This window comes from Toxotes jaculatrix, chromosome 15 (genome assembly GCF_017976425.1).
Source record: "Toxotes jaculatrix isolate fToxJac2 chromosome 15, fToxJac2.pri, whole genome shotgun sequence".
Lineage (NCBI taxonomy): Eukaryota > Metazoa > Chordata > Actinopteri > Toxotidae > Toxotes > Toxotes jaculatrix.
In genome coordinates this window covers 22,846,643-22,864,187 of record NC_054408.1, presented here as the reverse complement: position 1 = coordinate 22,864,187, position 17,545 = coordinate 22,846,643, and the positions used below count along the sequence as shown (strand labels likewise).

The following is a 17,545-nucleotide window of genomic DNA, read 5'->3' as shown; positions in this document are numbered from 1 at the left end:
GGCCCTAAGTAGCCTAGAGTTAGCCTTTAGCTTATTATTAGCCTGCTAATTCCAATAATCTGAGAAAATACACAGAATAAACAGTGAACAGTTGTAAGAAAAACAAAGCTGCGTAAGGAAGAGTTCAGTGCGCAGCCAGTGAGTGGTCGAGAGAGAGAGAGAGAGAGAGACGGTGGCTGAGAGCAGACAGGTGATGGAGACTGAAGCAGAGAAGAAATTAGCAGAAAAGTTGGCAGTGTGCTAGTGTATAATATAATGTGTAGTGTACAGTAATATCTGAACCATCTGATCATAATGTTAAACCAAAAATTTATATCTGATTGCAAAACTTTTAATTCAGATGTTATGGCTGAGTAGCTAATTTATTTAACAAAGGCTTTAACTATTTCTCTTCATTGCAACAACAGTGTGTCATCAAGATGCAACTTGTCAGATCAAAATTCAGATATTTCATGTCCTGCCTAAAGTCTTGATGCTTTAACACTTTTGAAATGTCTTGTTTCTGACTTTCTTTTTCTTCCACAGCTGAATCCATATGAAAACCATTGAGGAGCCTGTGAGAAGCTTTTGTGTCCAACAGTTTGCAAAGAGAGACTTAGACTTCAGGTACCTGAACTGATTCTTAACAGAGGAATATTATGGGTGTGCTGCCTCATTGCAGATGAATTTGCTGCATGCACAGTAGCAGAAGTCAGTTCACAACATAAACATAAAGGGATCATACACAGACTCGACTTCAGTAACTTAACAAACTCTACCAACAGCAAGCAGATTCAAACTGTGTTCAGCACTGGTGTCCTTTGGAAACTGCGTGTGTTTTTTAAGTTGCAGTGTGTTGAGCTCTCAGTTCCACTGTACCTGTCACTAAAATGCATCTCCTTATTGTCCCAGAGTGTTGAGAGGAAAAGGGACGCAGCTGTCTGTTGCCTCATTGAGGAGCTCTTCAAACTCTGTCAGGTATGTTATTAAATGATCGATCATCAAGGTAAAATATGAACATTTTCTCAAACAAATCGATGAATAAAAAACAGGTGGATGACCTTTGGTAATAGTGACTTCCTCTGAAGGAGAATAAGGATCTGATCTTTGTGTTGGTGTTGATGATAAACTGGTGTCCTGGTCTGGAACGTGCCCATTGAACCAGATGTAACTTCTGTCCTAATTGTGATGGAGCAGTGTTTTATTTTCTATTAACTTACAAAAAGTTTCTAAATGTGCTTCATTGTTTGTGTTGAATCATGTGTCACTGCGAGAGGAAATATAGCTGAAGCACTTTGTAAACTGCAAATAGAAACACTGAGCTGTAATTTTATTTTTACAGTGTACTCAGTTAAACGACATAGCAAGAACATGTATTACTTTAGTTTAAAAAAAAAAGAATTTAACACAAGTGTGTATGTACATTGCGAAACACAAAATAGTCCCATGTGTCAAGTAGCTGTTGTATGGTATATAGTGCTGTGCGATATGGGAAAAAAATTATATCCCGATATAGGTAATTTTATATCCCAATAACGATATATATCCCGATATAGAATTTCTTCTTAAAATTATATATATCCACACAAGAATGCAAATTTATCTTATCTTTTCTCCTTTTCTTTTATTAGCATCTGTAATTTCAATGTGTCTGCGGGAATCCTTGTCATATGCAGTACCTTTAAACATCGACGCTTTGATGCTTGTTTGTGTGCTTTTCGTCAGTTTTAGGTTTCGTGCTTTGCTGCATTTTTTGACTCTCCGTGTACTGTTCAGCATGCCTTGTCTTCAAATGATAGAAGAGATTAGTAGTGTTCGAGTCGCGAGTAGCAACCTCTGGGTGGCATATTTTACATATCACCTTGTTTTGGTCGATGTCTGTCTTTTTTTTCCTTTTCCCTCGTTTGGGGACCAATTCCTCCTCTGTTGGTTCGACGTTTGTTGTGCACTCCATCCCTACGACCATGCTACCACTAGCGGAATCCATAACTAGCTCTCATGCAAATGGAAAACAGTGAGCAGTCAGCCCGCATGGTCAACAGTCAGCCGTAAAGGAGTTCGTGTCGTAAAATGCTGCCGAAAGCGGCAACGCAGCTGCAGTTACATTATCTGAGCAATTACAGCCCATACATGTTAAAATTACGATAAAAACGATAGAGGACTGTATCGTACGATAGACATTTTCCTATCGTTTAACGATATATATATCGTACTATCGCACAGCACTAATGGTATACTTTGACTTTTCTGCCAACTCAAGGTCAAACATGATGTGATGTATTAAGAGAGGATTAATCACATTCTCGAGATCACCAGGTCTGTTGTAATGAAGGGGAATGATCGTCTATTTACTGCAGAGTCCCCTGACGCTGCGCTGAGTGCTTCTGATGTACACTCCACAACATTTCAAGCACTTAATGCCTTGATCTTAATTACATCCTCATGTCCTTTTTTTTTTTTTTTTTGCAATCTTGAGTAAACATCCTTTGATGAATGTTGTCTCAATTACTTAATTTTAGTGACTTAATCTCCAAACGGTATTTGATCGATTAATGCTGTTTGCACACACTGGAAGAAGAATTACTTTAAAAAAAAAAAAAAAAAAAAATCAAACTTCTACCCAAACATAATGAAAAACCATACCTGATGCAACTGAGTGAAAGAGTCTAAATAGTTCAAGTTTGCCAGTGTAAAAGTACTTACTGTTCATATCATTTAGTTTGTGTAGAGTAGTGTGGGGTATTCCAGGACCTGGGGAAAAATAAATTAGGTCAGGCAATGCAACTTTATGGCACAGTATTATAATTATTCTATTCTCTGGGCTGAGTGTTGATATTTGTGTGATTGTAGCAGTAGGAGATGCTTTTCAGAGAGGCCTGAGGGAAGCGCATTACAGAAGCCTCACCTGTGACTGATAAAGGCAGGGATGATTTTTATGTTGCATGTGTTGATAGCCTGACAGGTATGCTTTTGTGTTATATCCCACCTCTGTTTGCCCTGTGAGCTCTTCCCTTATTTGGTTACATTCAGTAGACACACACTCTTGTACTGGAAATTTAAATACTGAGCATAATTGATATTTCTGTGTGCAGTAGCTCTGGTTTTTGATGTTTCATCTTTTGTTAATAAATAAATCCGATGCTTTGACTCCAAGCTACCGTGATTATCACATGATAAAATGGTATTTCTGATTCAGGTTTAGAGCCAAAATGGTGTCTGGAGCAACAGTAATTCAAGCCTGTGTTTAAAGAGGGTGAGAAAGCAACTGAACACATGCAGTTCTTCAACATGTGGTGTTACTGCAGTGTCAGACAGATTACATCACTTAAAGGAACCTGCTGTTTTGGTTGTGAGGTGTTACCTCTGCAGTTGAGAAGGACATGTTGGTAGTCCGGGCTGAGGATAGCGTCATAGTAGTTGCACTTTGATTTGAAGAGGGAGCAGGTGAGGCACACTTTATGAACCGGATCAGTGGAGACCCTGTTTGAGGAGAGCAACAGAGGTTGATTTCAGAAGAATTGCTACATTTGAAATAGAGGGGAGTTCATTTCCAGCCTGCGAGTAAAAGGCAAATAAAAGAAAAATGTGCCAAAGTAGTAATTAATACACATGCTGATTAAGTTATTTGTTATATATCTTGATAAAAGTAACATATGTTGTTAATTTGGCCAAGAATACATGACAAAAAGCATGAAACATTTTGTTCTTTACTATAGATAGCTAAGAATGGACACAGAAAATACTCTGAAAACATTTTCTAAATATTTTTGGGGACCTTTTATTGATGATTTATTGACTGATTAAAAAAAAAAGACCTCCAAAGAAGTATACTTGTCTGTTCTAAGAGTTAGAGATTGATACCACTCATGTCTGTATATGAAATACGATTCAGGAGATTATTATTTTAGCTCAGCATAAAGACTGGAAACAGGGAAACTGCTAGACTGTCTGAAGGCTACAGAATCCGCTTACCAGAACCTCTAAAGCTCCCAAGTTAGAGGGGAGCTCCATCGATTTTACACATCAAAGTCTACAGTTTACAGGTCTTGGGGAACCCTACTGTGTATGTGAAAAAGGTTGTATCAGGCCTTTTGTGGCACCACAGGAAGCTGCATAAAGATCCATAACAAGCCTCGTGATGCCACTTGTGTGATTGAAGGCTCCACGAAAATTTGAAAATGGAAAATACCCGGGGGTGTGGACAAAGAAAGGGGTAGAATCTAGACTGTGAATCTAGACCAGAACGTCATGAGCATTCCGAATGACAGGATGTCAGAAGTGCATTGTGGGTAATGTAGGCACCAGGCTATGACAAATAAAAAGAACGTGTGCAATTAAAAAAGACAATATCTCTGGTTCTGCTGCATCGACCTTAATCCTTCTTTCTGTCCATCATGACTCTGACAATATTATAGCTGTTTTAACACATTATGTTTGTTATTTTAATCCACACACAAAGTAGAAATGAAGTTAGAAGGGGTTAAGTGCTACAGACGCAGTGACTTTTTAGAGTCTTAGCATCACCATGAAGGTGCCGGGCAACCAGCCGAGACTCTCAGAAGTCACTGCACCCCTCCAAGAACCGAAACTTGTTTTGGAGTTTTTGTATGAATTAAACAAACAGGCTGTAATGAGTTATTTTGTGAGTTTTAGAGGTGCCTGTAGATGGATTTTGTTACCTTTGGACAAATCCACTCAGTTTCCAGTCTTTATTCTAAACTAAGCTAAACAAATGTAAATGAGGGTATTTCTTCTGTGTTTAACTGAAATCTGTACGGTACCTGTATAATTGGCGCTGTCTGGAGCCTTCCTCTGTGCTTAGGAAATAACTGAAAATATAAAGTTAGTATGTTATTGGAGAGTTCTTATTGTTTTATATATATCACACTGTATGGTGTCAGTAACTCATGCTTACACTGAGCTGGTGTTCTCATCATAGGCCAGAATCTGAGAGACTTCCCAGCTTCCTGAGGTCAGGTGGCGGATGTTGACCTCTTGACCTTCAGACTGAAAAGCACAAGAATGAATACAACACGACAAGGCAGAGAAGTCATGTTAATGACCTCACACTGTCTTAAAGGAGTGCACTAGTGTGAGAGTTTTCTTAATTTATTTTTTTTTACCTTGCCCTGCCCTTTGAATCTAAAACTTTTGTTCCACTTATCTCTACAGAAACTGAATTAATCTGGAACATAACCTGGTGCCTCCAGTGCATCTGCTGTACAACATCATTTTGAATTTATTCAGGTGAATGTATTCTTAATTCTCTGGTGTTTCAGGAAATAGTCAGGATGTAATTTAAAATGATGAGACTTCCAAATGGAATCATATAAGCAGTGTGAATAATTGGAAGGGCCACACTGTAGGCAGAACAGATAAGGGAACAAAAAGAAAAAAAGTACACAGGCACAGGAAGTTTCATTTAGACAGTGAAAGCACCTAACTAAATGTATTCATTTTTATTAAAAGTTTGTAATAGTTTTACTTGGTTGGAGACCATGGTGATATGGTTGAATGTCCCACTGCCACCATGTTTTATGGGCATAGTGATGAAGAACATTGTGCAGTCTTTGGTAAACACTGGCTCCTCATTCTGGGAAATGAGACAAACAACAAACATATTGAAAATTTGCCATACGTTGTTTTTTTTTTCCAGGTAGAAAGCCACAAAGTATGCACATGGTGTATGGGAAGGTTAAATGAAAAATGGATAGGGGGACTTTCTCATGTAAAACATATTTTGGCTCTTCAGATGGCCAACAGATTGTTCTCTTGCAGAGGTAGTCTATTATCATTTACTTTCATAAGAATTCTTTCTGTACTATAAACATGCCTTTATTATTAATTTGCCTGGTTTTACTGATAAAATGCATATTTTAGCAGAAGCCTCCATTTTCAGATCTGTTTTGAGATCCAGTTTTGATGTTGTTTACTCTGCAGGCAAACTCAAAACTTCATCCATGTTTACTTTTTGTTTTGATGAATTCAGTATAAAGGAGTTTCTCTTCTCTTCACCATTGCTTTTACCGCTGAAATTCATGATGTTCCACACAAAAGGCAGCTCAAAGCACATCATTTGTCCCTTTGCTGTTAAGAGTTTGAATCAGAACATCTGCAGCAGGTGTTGAGTTTGGGACACTGTGCACTTCAGTTAATCTTGTATGTTGTATTTTCTCACACTACACATTCAAATTGGCCAAGACCTGCAATTTTTATTCTCGGCTGTTGTTTTATTTCCAAATTTTATAGAAAATAAAAGGCCCGTCAGAGAGAGAGAAACACTCACCTGACGATCAAGCCACTTCTCTGATGTCATCACGTGTCTCTGAATTAGAAAGATCACGTCAGTCCTTAAAACTTCTGTATATTGGATTTTAGAAGATCAAAGCTTTACAGACGTTTCTTACCTTTGTGCAGTCACCTGTGGTGACGTCACACAGCGAAAGAATTGACATGTTTTGAGCTCGGTTCACCCAACGCACGCTCAGCCTCACCCGTGTCACCCATTTCACCATGGTGATGTAGAACTCACTAGTAAAAACAAAGATGGAAAGTAGTGAGCAAATAACATTAGATCTTATTGTTAATGTTATTAAATGTTTGTTAAAACGTAATGCACCTCTTTTCAAAACTGTCAGGCGGTCTCAGTTCAGTTGTTAGGGAGCTGCCGTCTAGAGTGACGACATAGAGTCTGACGGTGGGATTGATTTGGCCCATCTATAGCAAAAAAAACAAGATATATGTATAATTACATTCACAGACCTAATCGAATTTGATGTAATAACCATGATGCACTGCACTATAGCAATATCAAGAAGCACTGAGCAACACGCTGCACTTGTTTTCTATTTTTCTAGGCTGTCATACTGAACAATGCCAATAAGACTTTACCAAAGAATATAATGAGAATATGAAACAAGCAGAGAACAAACTGTGTTGCTGTACACCTTTCAAGCCCCGGGGCAGTTGTTTTCCTTCGCTTAAGCCTCCCTCAAAAATAGAGCTCATTAGTCCACATGACAAGGAAAATCTCAGAAATACAGAGTGAGCTATCACGAAGATGACAGTGTCTGTTCTGGACTCATTTATTTTTATTGATTATTATTCATGTCTTCTCCAGTCCTTCACTTCCTTCTCTTTTGAAGGTGTAATAGCTTGTTGCCATAACGTTGTTCTGTCCTGCTGATGACATTGTCCTCATATTATATGACAGGTACGTAATCTGGTGGATCAAACGCATCTGAAACATTCTTATAATAATGTAAAAGGGGCTCTAAGTCAGTAACTATTCTTTTCCTGCTTCCTTATACAGTACCACTACTATGAACATGCTGTGTAGTACATGTGTAATACCCTGCTCTAATTTCATGTGGCATGAATTTCAAATATATATATACAAATGTATATAACTAGTCAAATCAAGTCAGTTTTGTTCCTATAGCCTCAATGGTCTTTAAATTCACAAACCAAACTCCATTTGTAATTCTTGATATTTTAAGAGTTTCCTTTCTGAGTATTGAATTTATATGATTTTTTTAATGACTTTTAGGTCATTTTGACTGATCCATAGCTCTGCGGCTCTGCGTCTCTTGTTCAGTAGTTTTGCTGTGTCACAAAAGTGAACATGCTTTCATATGAACAGCTCCATCTACACTTTGTATCAATCATTTGTATCATCATTGTCTTTCCATTTGTTGAGCTGTTGTTGTCATGCTTCCTTGTGACTGGCTGACAGTGTTTTTGCTAGTGGCCACACCCTCTGATCTATATTCAGTTTCAACCAGCCCTTTTGCAATTTGTGCACAACAGATGTGCCTGGAGACACACACACACACACAGTCTGTGAAACCAAGACCTACTGCTTTTTACTTGTGCAGCTAAACTAAGGCTCTTAGTCTTGTTATTTGCAAATATTTAGACAATGTGTTGCAGGCCTAAAAAAAAAATCCAAAATTGGCCAGCAGACTGTAAAGTGGCAGTTTGTCGCTGTGATTTTCATGCTAACAATAATTGGGCATTTTCTTAAGCACAGACGCGATACCCATAAAGCATACTCTCTAGGGTGTGCTTTTTACTGTGTATCGCACTAGAGGAGATACCCACACAAATGACCAAGTGACTGAAGCAGAAGTATGACAGTACAGCATCATTGTTCTCACAGACAAAAGAGGAGGCAATTAAATCTCTGCTTCATTAGTCCCACAATATTACCACACTGATCCCACTCAAAGACAGAATCATTGTGTGTATGTGTGTATACTGTTTTTACACAGCTGTGTGGGCAAGGCTAAGATCAAGCGTAGTGCTTCATTAAGTAGAAGTCTTACTATGAACCCTCTTATCACACACCATCTGTGGGTCTGAGCCAACAAATGAGATTGCCCTCTACCTTATGACCCTCATTCCACCACTTTTCCACAACCCATCTCCCATCTAAGAACCATTTGATACGCTAAACATCCACATTAAGGGACGGGAGGTGTGTTAACTTGCCGTACTAAAGCATATCACATTCCTTTCCCTCCCAGCGCCACAGATACCTACAACCTTCCCTCTTCAAAAGGGAGCAAGTTAGCATTAACATGAATTAAACAAGAAAAGGATTCACTAACCTTCATGGATAAACTAAAGCAGAGAGCCTGCAGTTGTATTATTTATGGCAATGGTTTGATATAGTGAAGCTGCAATAAAGGGAGCTGCACAGGTTGTAGTCCTGTCAGGTTGTAAGGACTGTTAGTATAAAGTGAGTTAAAACATGTTGGGAGCAGTCAGATTTGAACTGGATCTAATTATTTCTGGTTTTTCTCTGCAGATAGTGATCAGAGAAGGCTTGGGTGGACTACTATGAGTACCTTTGGGTAAGGGTACGCCTTCCCTCTAGGGTAGAGAGATCCTGTGAAGTGAGGCAGGAGCATGTTAGGGACCAGGGAGTCGTTGATGTTGAGGTAGGCCAGTCTGGATCCATCAGGTGACCACCAGTGGGTCGCCTGAGTGTGTAACACCTCCTCTGGAAAACCAAGAGAAGACAAGTCAGAAAATCTGAGCCAGGAGAGAGGGGGCTCAGGCTTGTTGTTAACTGATCAGTTGAGGTCTGTAGATGAACATGGAAATTATAATTCTGATTTCTGTCATATATAATAAAGGTTCAGGTGTTCAGAGACTACATGTTGGCTGCTGTATCTTATTGTGGAGGTTTTTGGGGCTATGCTGTATGCAGCCTAAGAGGAACATCACTATCTGCCTCGGCATGTTTATAATCTACATTTTCATTTACACTTCTCCAAAATACATATTTTAGTTAGGTTGGTGCATTAATAATGCAGCACTAAGAACCTCTGACTTCATTGTGACTTAATTGTGATCTTTATATACATATAATTTTTTTTTTAATGAAAAATGGTTTTACATGCCTTCTCCAGCTTGAGTACTAGACACTGTAGGTAGCGTTTATACCTTTTTTTTTCCCCAATTGCGTTCCTGTGGTGGGTTTTGTGACCTAGTGGTCTCTCTTACCTTCATAGAGCCAGTCTGCCAGGCCATTGAAGATGACCCCTTCCTGTCCAGAAGACGTGAGCCTCCAGGAGCTGCTCTGAACGTCTGTTTGGTAGTAAATGTTGTTTTCAAATATATATATCTGTGACATATGGAGAAAATACAGGTTTTAATTTGAAAACTAATGGAAGGAAACACCACATCCCCCTCCTCAGTCACACCATGGACACTGAACACCTCACAAAAACTCACACACCTTACAGACCATATTTTGTATTTGACTACCTCTGTTACTTACTATATCTTTAATATTAAACCCTTTGTTTAATTTTATTATAGTACAGTAATACAGTAGTAACACAGTAATTCCAGTGTACCTGTAGTGTCCTGTACCTGTGCAAATGGCAAATGAATGTAATCTGAATTTGAATCCATGCATTAGTTTTGCAAGTTGCTGCAATTTTTTTTTTTTTTTTTGTTTGTTTGTTTCCAAGAACGAAGGCGATGGAACATTTCTGTTGGCCGGCTTCAGAAAAGCTTATCGGTGAGAGCACACCCTCACTGATAAAAGCATATCTAGAATTGAGCTTATCTTAAGTGATTGCACAGACAAATATGCAGGGAAAGCTCAGTGAGTAATGAATACTCCTGTGTCATTAGCATCGTGACACACTGCTGCAGGGCTTCTGGGAGAGCAGGTCCCTCTGAGAGCAGGTATAAATACTGAGGAAACGAGATAAATATGCTATCAAATGGTTAATTACTTTCTTGTCTGCACTGGAGAAATAATGGACTGATTATTCAGCACACAATGTAAACTCACACATAGAGCTGTGGTCGCCCAACAAGATGTCTTCAAGCAGCAGCTTGATTAGTGTAACTGTTGCTGGCTTCTCGTCAAAGCAAATGTTTAGTTTAACGGTCTGCCTTTCCTTTCAAGTCAGAAATAGTCTTTGATCCTCCTTTACCTCAGAGCAGAGAGGGATCTGAGTGAATTGAATTGTACTTAAAACACTAAGCGAGACATAAAATTAAACATTGATTTTCACCTTTCTGCATGCAGCAAGGCTTCTTCATTTTAAATGACAATCTAAATTAAATCCAACTTCCAGGGGTTTCAAACTGCAACTGTACTTTTTTTCAGTCTGCGTGAAACTGTTGATTATTTTCTCCATTAAATCAATGAAGTGTTTGGTCTGCACACACAAGAATGCACACTAAGATTTTTTTTTCACAGCCCAAATTAAAGTATTAGAAGTGCCTGTTTTTTTTGAAATAAAGAAAAGCTTATGCAGCTAATTATCAGTTTTTAGAAGATAAAATGAGAAAATGTCATTTTCTTCATGATCAATGACCTAAATGTTGAGTCAATGAATTGACTAGTTGTTTCTCCAGTTATTTTTTGACTTAGCACCTCTCGATCTTTTCTGGATTTTCACAGATGTAAAACAAAGTTATGAAACATATAATCCAAATGAAAATCCCTCATCGCGCCTTTAGACAATGTACAGCATTGTCTTATATTTCTGCTGTGTATCAAATCACTTTTTATTTCAGTGGAGCGTTTCTCCTGGATAATTTCTGAATTGTTATTCAAGTGTGCTAATTGACATCCAGAGGCAGGATGTTATCACTCAGTAACTTCTTACGTGAATATTATGCATTGTTGTTGCTCAATCCAGTGCTTTGGAGAAAACCATAATATTTATTGAAAAGCCAGAATGAACTGTGCTTATTGCATCTGTTGAGGAGGAGATGCATGTTTGAAATTTGGTTTTCTGTGGTGGGATTGCCCAATATAGCACACACTGAATAACACAGAGCACAGTAGGTGTTAAGTTGTATTCAGGTTATTGCATTGATCTTTGACTTGCTTGAATAATTAAAGGAGAATATTAAAATAAAAACTTATCTCACTCGTAAAAAAATTCTTTTTTTTCCAGGATTTATCCACTGCTGTGCTGCTGAGTGAATGATGGAAGATCCTCCCCAGCCCTTCACAGTTTGTAGAACTTAGCCACCTTTATTTGACCCGGTAAACTACTCACCAGCTGTTGACCGTGAACGCCCCATGAGGCAAACTGGAGGACTGAGTCTGACACCTCTGGAGGATTCAGCTCCCGGACCTCTCTGATGCAAGGACAACGAAAAACGTATGAACCATCACACACCAGAGCTGTAAGTATTTCCAGCAGTTTTTAAATCTTAGACCAGATAATGATGGACTTTAACTATGACCGCGGTTGTTTTATCAGTAGAACACCAGTCCTCTTAAAACTTTAAACTGAGTTCTACAGCTGAGGGTATTATTTGTCTCATCTGTTTTTAGTCTCATTAAAAAAATTCTCCATAATTTGGCTTAAAACAAAAAAAAAACACAACATGAAAACATTTTTTGACCTTGTGTGTAATCTATGACTATAAAAAAGCATTAATTTTATCATGCAAGGTCTATGTTGTTTAGACTTAGTTTTTTAGTTTCTCACCTTGTATACAGGTTGTAGATCAGGTAAGATGCTAAGAACGAGTGCTGGTAGACCTAAAAGCCAATCACAAGAAAAACACGTTCAGTGTTATTATGAGCAGACCTGTGTTTTTCCTCACTAATGATTATTAGGAACTGAACAACCAAGAAAAATAGGAAATAAGATCATTATGATTATTACAGTGATCACCAGTAATTCATTTGAAGGAAAAACTAATATTCTTAAAGTGGTGTGAGTCTTTGTTAACAATATAAATAAGACACAATGTGAAACAGTGAAATGACGTTTTTGTGATTGTTTTGTGATTTTCATGGCACACCAGCTTTTCCTCAACCATCACTGCAGCCACTTATTTCCTGCTTTTCCAAGTTTGCCTTTTTAACAGTTGTCCAGAGTGAGGTTCTCTGTATTTAATTGACAGTGATATCAATAACACAGCATGGCTTTTCATTTCAGCAGAAGTGAGAGTGAAGTGAGGACAATGCATGACTGTGCTCTGTTGTTCAAATGGCATAAAAGCCAGGAATGAGGGTGCTGTTTTTTTCACACAATGCTTTGGACAAATCTGCAGGAAAATCTCAATCAGAAAATCATATCCCAGTAAATAAAAAAAAAATAAAAATAAAAAAAGGTGTACTGTGAACTACCTTTTAAAAAGATTATTTTAGCTTTTAATTTTTCAAATATTGGTTCAGTTTTCATGCCCAGCAATTACAGACTTATGGTTTAGTCACGTCTCAGCTAATACAGGTCCCCTGTACTAGGATATTACAGGCTAAAGGAGACTCGGAAGTGCCTCCATATGGCATGTGAGTGATATAGTGAGTGGGACTATCTGTACTTTTTATGAAAATCATGGAGTTTGGCTGTATATCATTTATTGTGGCTTCATAAAGCATCCAGTTCCCTTCCCTTTTTGCCACTTTATTGTGATACCTTTGCAAATCAGTGTTTAGTGTTTAAATTTAAATCTTTCATTTACAATACTGTGCAGACCCTTGATTCTGTGCTCTGTAGAAGCCCCTCTGGCTGCAGTTACAACTTCAAGTCTTCTTGCTTAAGTCTCTACAAGCTTTGCACAGCTGGATTTGGCAGTTTGTCCCATTCTTCCTGAGACATCCTCTCAAGATCTATGAAGCATCTGTGCACTGCCATTTTCAGTTCTCTCCTCAGATGGTCTATGGGGATTAAGTCTGGGCTTTGGCTGGACCACCCAAGGACAGTCAGAAGCTTCACTGTAGGGATGGTATTAGCCTGGTGAGGAGCAGTGCCTCGTCAAAGGGTTCAGTTCTTGTCTCATCAGACCAGAGAATCTTTCTCCTCAGAGTCCTCAGAGCTCTCAGAGTCCTTTAAAATCCATTTGGCAAACTCCAAGCTGTCATGTGACTTTTACTCAGTGGCTTCTGTTTAGTCACTCTGCCCTAAAGGTCTGTCTGATGTAGAGCTGCTGAGATGATCGTCCCTCCAGCAGGTTCTCCCATCTCTGCAGAGGACTTCTGAACTTGTGTTAGAGGAACCGTTGGGTTCTTGGTCACCTCCCTAACCAAGACCCCTCTTACCCAGTTGCTCACTTTAGCTTGACAGCAACTTTAGGGAGAGTCCTGGGTCCAAGCTTTATCTATTTCGCAGGCCACAGTGCTCCTGAACACTGAGCTTTAGAGCTTTAGAAATGGTTTTACACCTTTGTCCCGTTAAACACCTCACCATCATTTTATCATGGAGCTCTACAGAGTTCCTCGGACTTCCTGGCTTGGCTTTTGTCCTGACAGGTTGGTGTGAATTGTGGGAACTTAAATGCACATGTAGCTGCTACCACACTTTATATTTCAAGTTTTGCTTATTGAAAATTGGGGCACCACCTTCAACTGAAGGAAAATAAATGGACCAGATTAATCAGTAGGGATATAAGAACAGCGTTGATGTGTGTGTGTGTGTGTGTGTGTATTTTTGCTTTTGATCTGTTTTTTTTTTTCAGCTTTTGCTTCTTCTGTGAAATGTGAAAAGAGAAATTTTGTCTCTCTTATTGTTTCCTTACCTTTAGGCTGAATACGTTGTAGTTTTATCATGCAGAATGTTTCAGTTGTGTGTTCAGTGTGAACAGTGTCGAGGTGTTATAGATGAACTTATCCTGAACTACTATTTTGACATTTTACATGACCAGCTTGTCTTAAATCTGTATGGTAGAAGTGATCTTGTAAATAGTGGTTAGTGTTTGTCAGATTTCTGTAGACCTGACAGTCCTTCATGCTGTAGCTGCTCAGGTATTTGGTAAAAATGTAAGAACCCTTTTTTGTTGCCGTAGCTCATAAGTAGCAAATACATTTGCACACTCAGAATCTAAACATTCAAATAAAAACAGGAGCAAGCTAGTCAGGGAGTGATTTTTGACACAGCTATGAAGAAAGTGTTACTTTAACCTCTGGTTACCTGTGCATTTACATTCTTGTTTATTTCTTCATATAAAAATCTGCCATTATAAACATTCAAATTGTGCCTGAATCAGGTGTAATGAATGATTCTTAGTTTACACAACAAGGTCCTGAATAATATTTAATATAATATATATAATAATATAATATATATAATTACAGTACTGCATAGTATTACAATAGTATAACAGATAATTTACTACTATTAATTTGCTGTGCCAAAACTCTATCTAAAACTGTGCATAAAATCAAGGTATGACAAGAAAGAATTGAACAGACACTTTGTTTTGATTTGTTTAAACTGTATAATTTCACGTTGCAGCTAATCTAAGATGATGCTTTCGTAATTACCTGTAAATAGGTATTTTAGTATCAAATGTTAATCTAATTTTCATTCTGCTGAGCATATTAACACAGCTCACTTCACCATTTTTGTGCTTCCACTGCACATTTGTGCGATGAAATGTCCAGAGGATATCCACTCACAGAGCTTTTGTTTCAGGATTCATTGAGATAATGGTTCAACACCTGAGTGCTTCTACATTCTAATCAGCTGGAGCGTCACAGTAAGCTCACCCCAGAGCGATATGATAAATACTGTAGAGCCACTCCGTTCCCCTCAGCAAAAGATCAGCTGTGCACAGAATGGAGTGTCTGCTTGGCTGATCTACTCGCCACCCAGCCTTCACTCCTAATTTAGACTACACTCTTCACCATGCGAAAGAGATTTCTCCAGGAAGGAAAATGAAATGGTATTGTGACGTGACTGCTCTTCTTCACTTCTTCCTTCAAAAAAAAAGACGTCAGCATCATTCAGCAGACGGCCCTCATAGGTGACGGCTCAGTGATGACTCCTTGATAGGGCTGTCAGCAATGGGTGACACTTGAGGGGGAGGGTGTTTGGAGATGTGGAGAGAGTAGCAGACTGTTTTAGACTGCAGTGATGTGTTTGATTGTGGTGTGTGGTGGTGTTCTCAGCAGACTGAGGTTACATGGCACTTGTAAATATTTCCCACTGTTTGTTTTGTACAGCTTAGAATTTCACTTTCGTGGTGTTTGCAGCGAAGTTGTAACTGCAACTGAGAAGCATTTAAATCCTGACCCTTAATTGGCACTTTCCTCACATCTGAGTCATCCTTATGATGTTAACATTGCCCATCAGCTTGTTAAGTGCAGGCAGTAAAAGTATAACTTTTTTGTTTGGAATACCATTTGCCATTCAAACATACAGTAATCTAATGAATAACTATTTGATTTGTATTGACCTGCCTGGAATTAAAATTCACGGTGTAAAATGATTCTGTGGAGACACATGTAATGTCTTTGCAAACCTACCTACACACACACACCCCACCTGAATCTCAGTGATGTGTAGTGTGGACCTGTGTATCTAGCAATCTGAATGGCTGATCCAACATCATTGGGAACTTTTTTTTCTGCTGCTTATACTGAGTCAGGTCGCTGCGGCAGTGGGTTAAGCAAGTTAGTCCTGTCACCTCTCTCCCCAGCAATGCTCTCCAATTCTTCCTGAGGGACCCCAAGGCATTCCCAGGCCAGACCAGATATATATTCTTTCCGGCGTGTCCTGGGTCTAGCCCAGGGCCTCCTACTAGTTGAACGTGCCCGGAAAACCTCCAATGAAAGGCACCCAGGAGGCATCCTGATCAGATGTCCAAACCACCTCAAACGACTCCTTTTGATGTGGAGGAGCAGCGGCTCTACTCTGAGCTCCCTCCGGATGTCAGATCTGTAAGGCTGAGCCCAGCCACCTTGTAGACAGCCGCTTGCATCCCTCGTGTCTTTTGGTGACTACCCAAAGCTCATGACCATAGATGACTGGTAAATCAAAAGCTTTGTCTTTTGACTGCTTCTTCACCACAGCTTGCATTTCTAATGACGTTGCACTAATCCGCCTGTCAATCTCACGTTCCATTTTATTGTCAGTTGCAAACAGGACCCCGACATACTTAGCCTCCTTCACTTGAGGCAGCAACTCTCAACTTCGAACCCGAAGGGAGCAATCCACCCTCTTCCTACAGAAAGTCATGGCCCTAGACTTTGAGGTGCTCGCTCTGAGTTCTGAGTTCCCCAAACTGAACATGCTCCTCCCCCAGGCTGCACCATGAGATCGTGTCCATGAAAATCACAGACAGGATTAGGGGCAAGGGACAACCCTTGGAAACAACACCAGCTGGAAACGTGCCTCGCTTCCTGCTGTTTTCTCCAATTTTAGTATGTGGCAGAGCATAGGAAACTAAACCTTACTTAATATCATTGCCCCTCTTGTCATTGTTCCTTCCATTTATGCGGACAAATCAAACTAAACTAAAATCACTGCACTAAACTGCAACAGCAAAGGGCGATTCAGATGCTGTTTATTGATCTGACAGCTCTTACTACAAAGGCATAGTGAACCCTTAAGCATTAAAAACTGTGCCCTGTACAATTGGGCATTTGTAAAATTCACTATAATTCATAGCTTGCCCTTTTGTCCTCCGTAAACTAGGCGAATGTTCTTTTTGTGAACACAAAGCTGGAAAGCCAGGCTAAAGGGGTGATCATGACACAAAACCATCTGAAAAGTAGTGCAATATGCTGAAGCATCTTCAGTTCAATACCATAGATTCAAAAAACGCTGTCTTTTATATGTGCAACTGTCTCACAGTAAAACTAACCTGACAGCAAATTCACCTGAGAGTTTGGCACTAGTAAAGTAGTGAAGGCATTGTGACTGGACATCACAGCATCAATTCTACAGTTCAATTTAGGATTAAGCAAAATATGGTGCATTCAGATTCCTTTAGAACCAACTGTTTTGGTTCTCGCTCATCTTCTCTCTGGTGGTTTAAAAAAAAGTATAGTAAGTAAGTAAAGTATAAGTATAGTAAAGTTAAGTATAAGTATAGTAGTAAGTAAAGTAAATAAAAACTACAGTCCGGAATCATTCTGTTTCTTCTAATAATATTTGTTGTAGTACAGGTGATTTGAACAGCATTAATAAAAACACTGTTATTAAAACCCAAGTCACTAATCAACACTAGTCAGAGGAGGTTTTAGTTTTTCACACAATAGGTTTATCACAGAGTGCTTCACAGACTAACACTTACTGTGACAGATCCTGATTCATCTCTAAGTAGTTCTGAGATATATTTTTAATTG

General features: G+C 39.0%; 1 protein-coding gene across 1 annotated transcript in view; it reads right to left on the bottom strand.

Annotated features, from left to right (window-relative positions):
• The window catches only part of LOC121194872 (inactive dipeptidyl peptidase 10-like), a 105,396-nt gene that overhangs the window by 12,613 nt on the left and 75,238 nt on the right, over positions 1 to 17,545 (bottom strand). Inside the window, exons 6-17 of the mRNA XM_041057995.1 lie at positions 11,958 to 12,010; positions 11,520 to 11,601; positions 9,493 to 9,613; positions 8,832 to 8,986; positions 6,599 to 6,696; positions 6,387 to 6,510; positions 6,266 to 6,304; positions 5,465 to 5,572; positions 4,895 to 4,986; positions 4,761 to 4,808; positions 3,341 to 3,459; positions 2,683 to 2,730 (exon numbers count right to left, since the gene is read on the bottom strand). Of these exons, the coding sequence (XP_040913929.1) occupies positions 2,683 to 2,730; positions 3,341 to 3,459; positions 4,761 to 4,808; positions 4,895 to 4,986; positions 5,465 to 5,572; positions 6,266 to 6,304; positions 6,387 to 6,510; positions 6,599 to 6,696; positions 8,832 to 8,986; positions 9,493 to 9,613; positions 11,520 to 11,601; positions 11,958 to 12,010 (1,087 nt within the window). The remainder of the gene's footprint in view (positions 1 to 2,682; positions 2,731 to 3,340; positions 3,460 to 4,760; positions 4,809 to 4,894; positions 4,987 to 5,464; positions 5,573 to 6,265; positions 6,305 to 6,386; positions 6,511 to 6,598; positions 6,697 to 8,831; positions 8,987 to 9,492; positions 9,614 to 11,519; positions 11,602 to 11,957; positions 12,011 to 17,545) is intronic.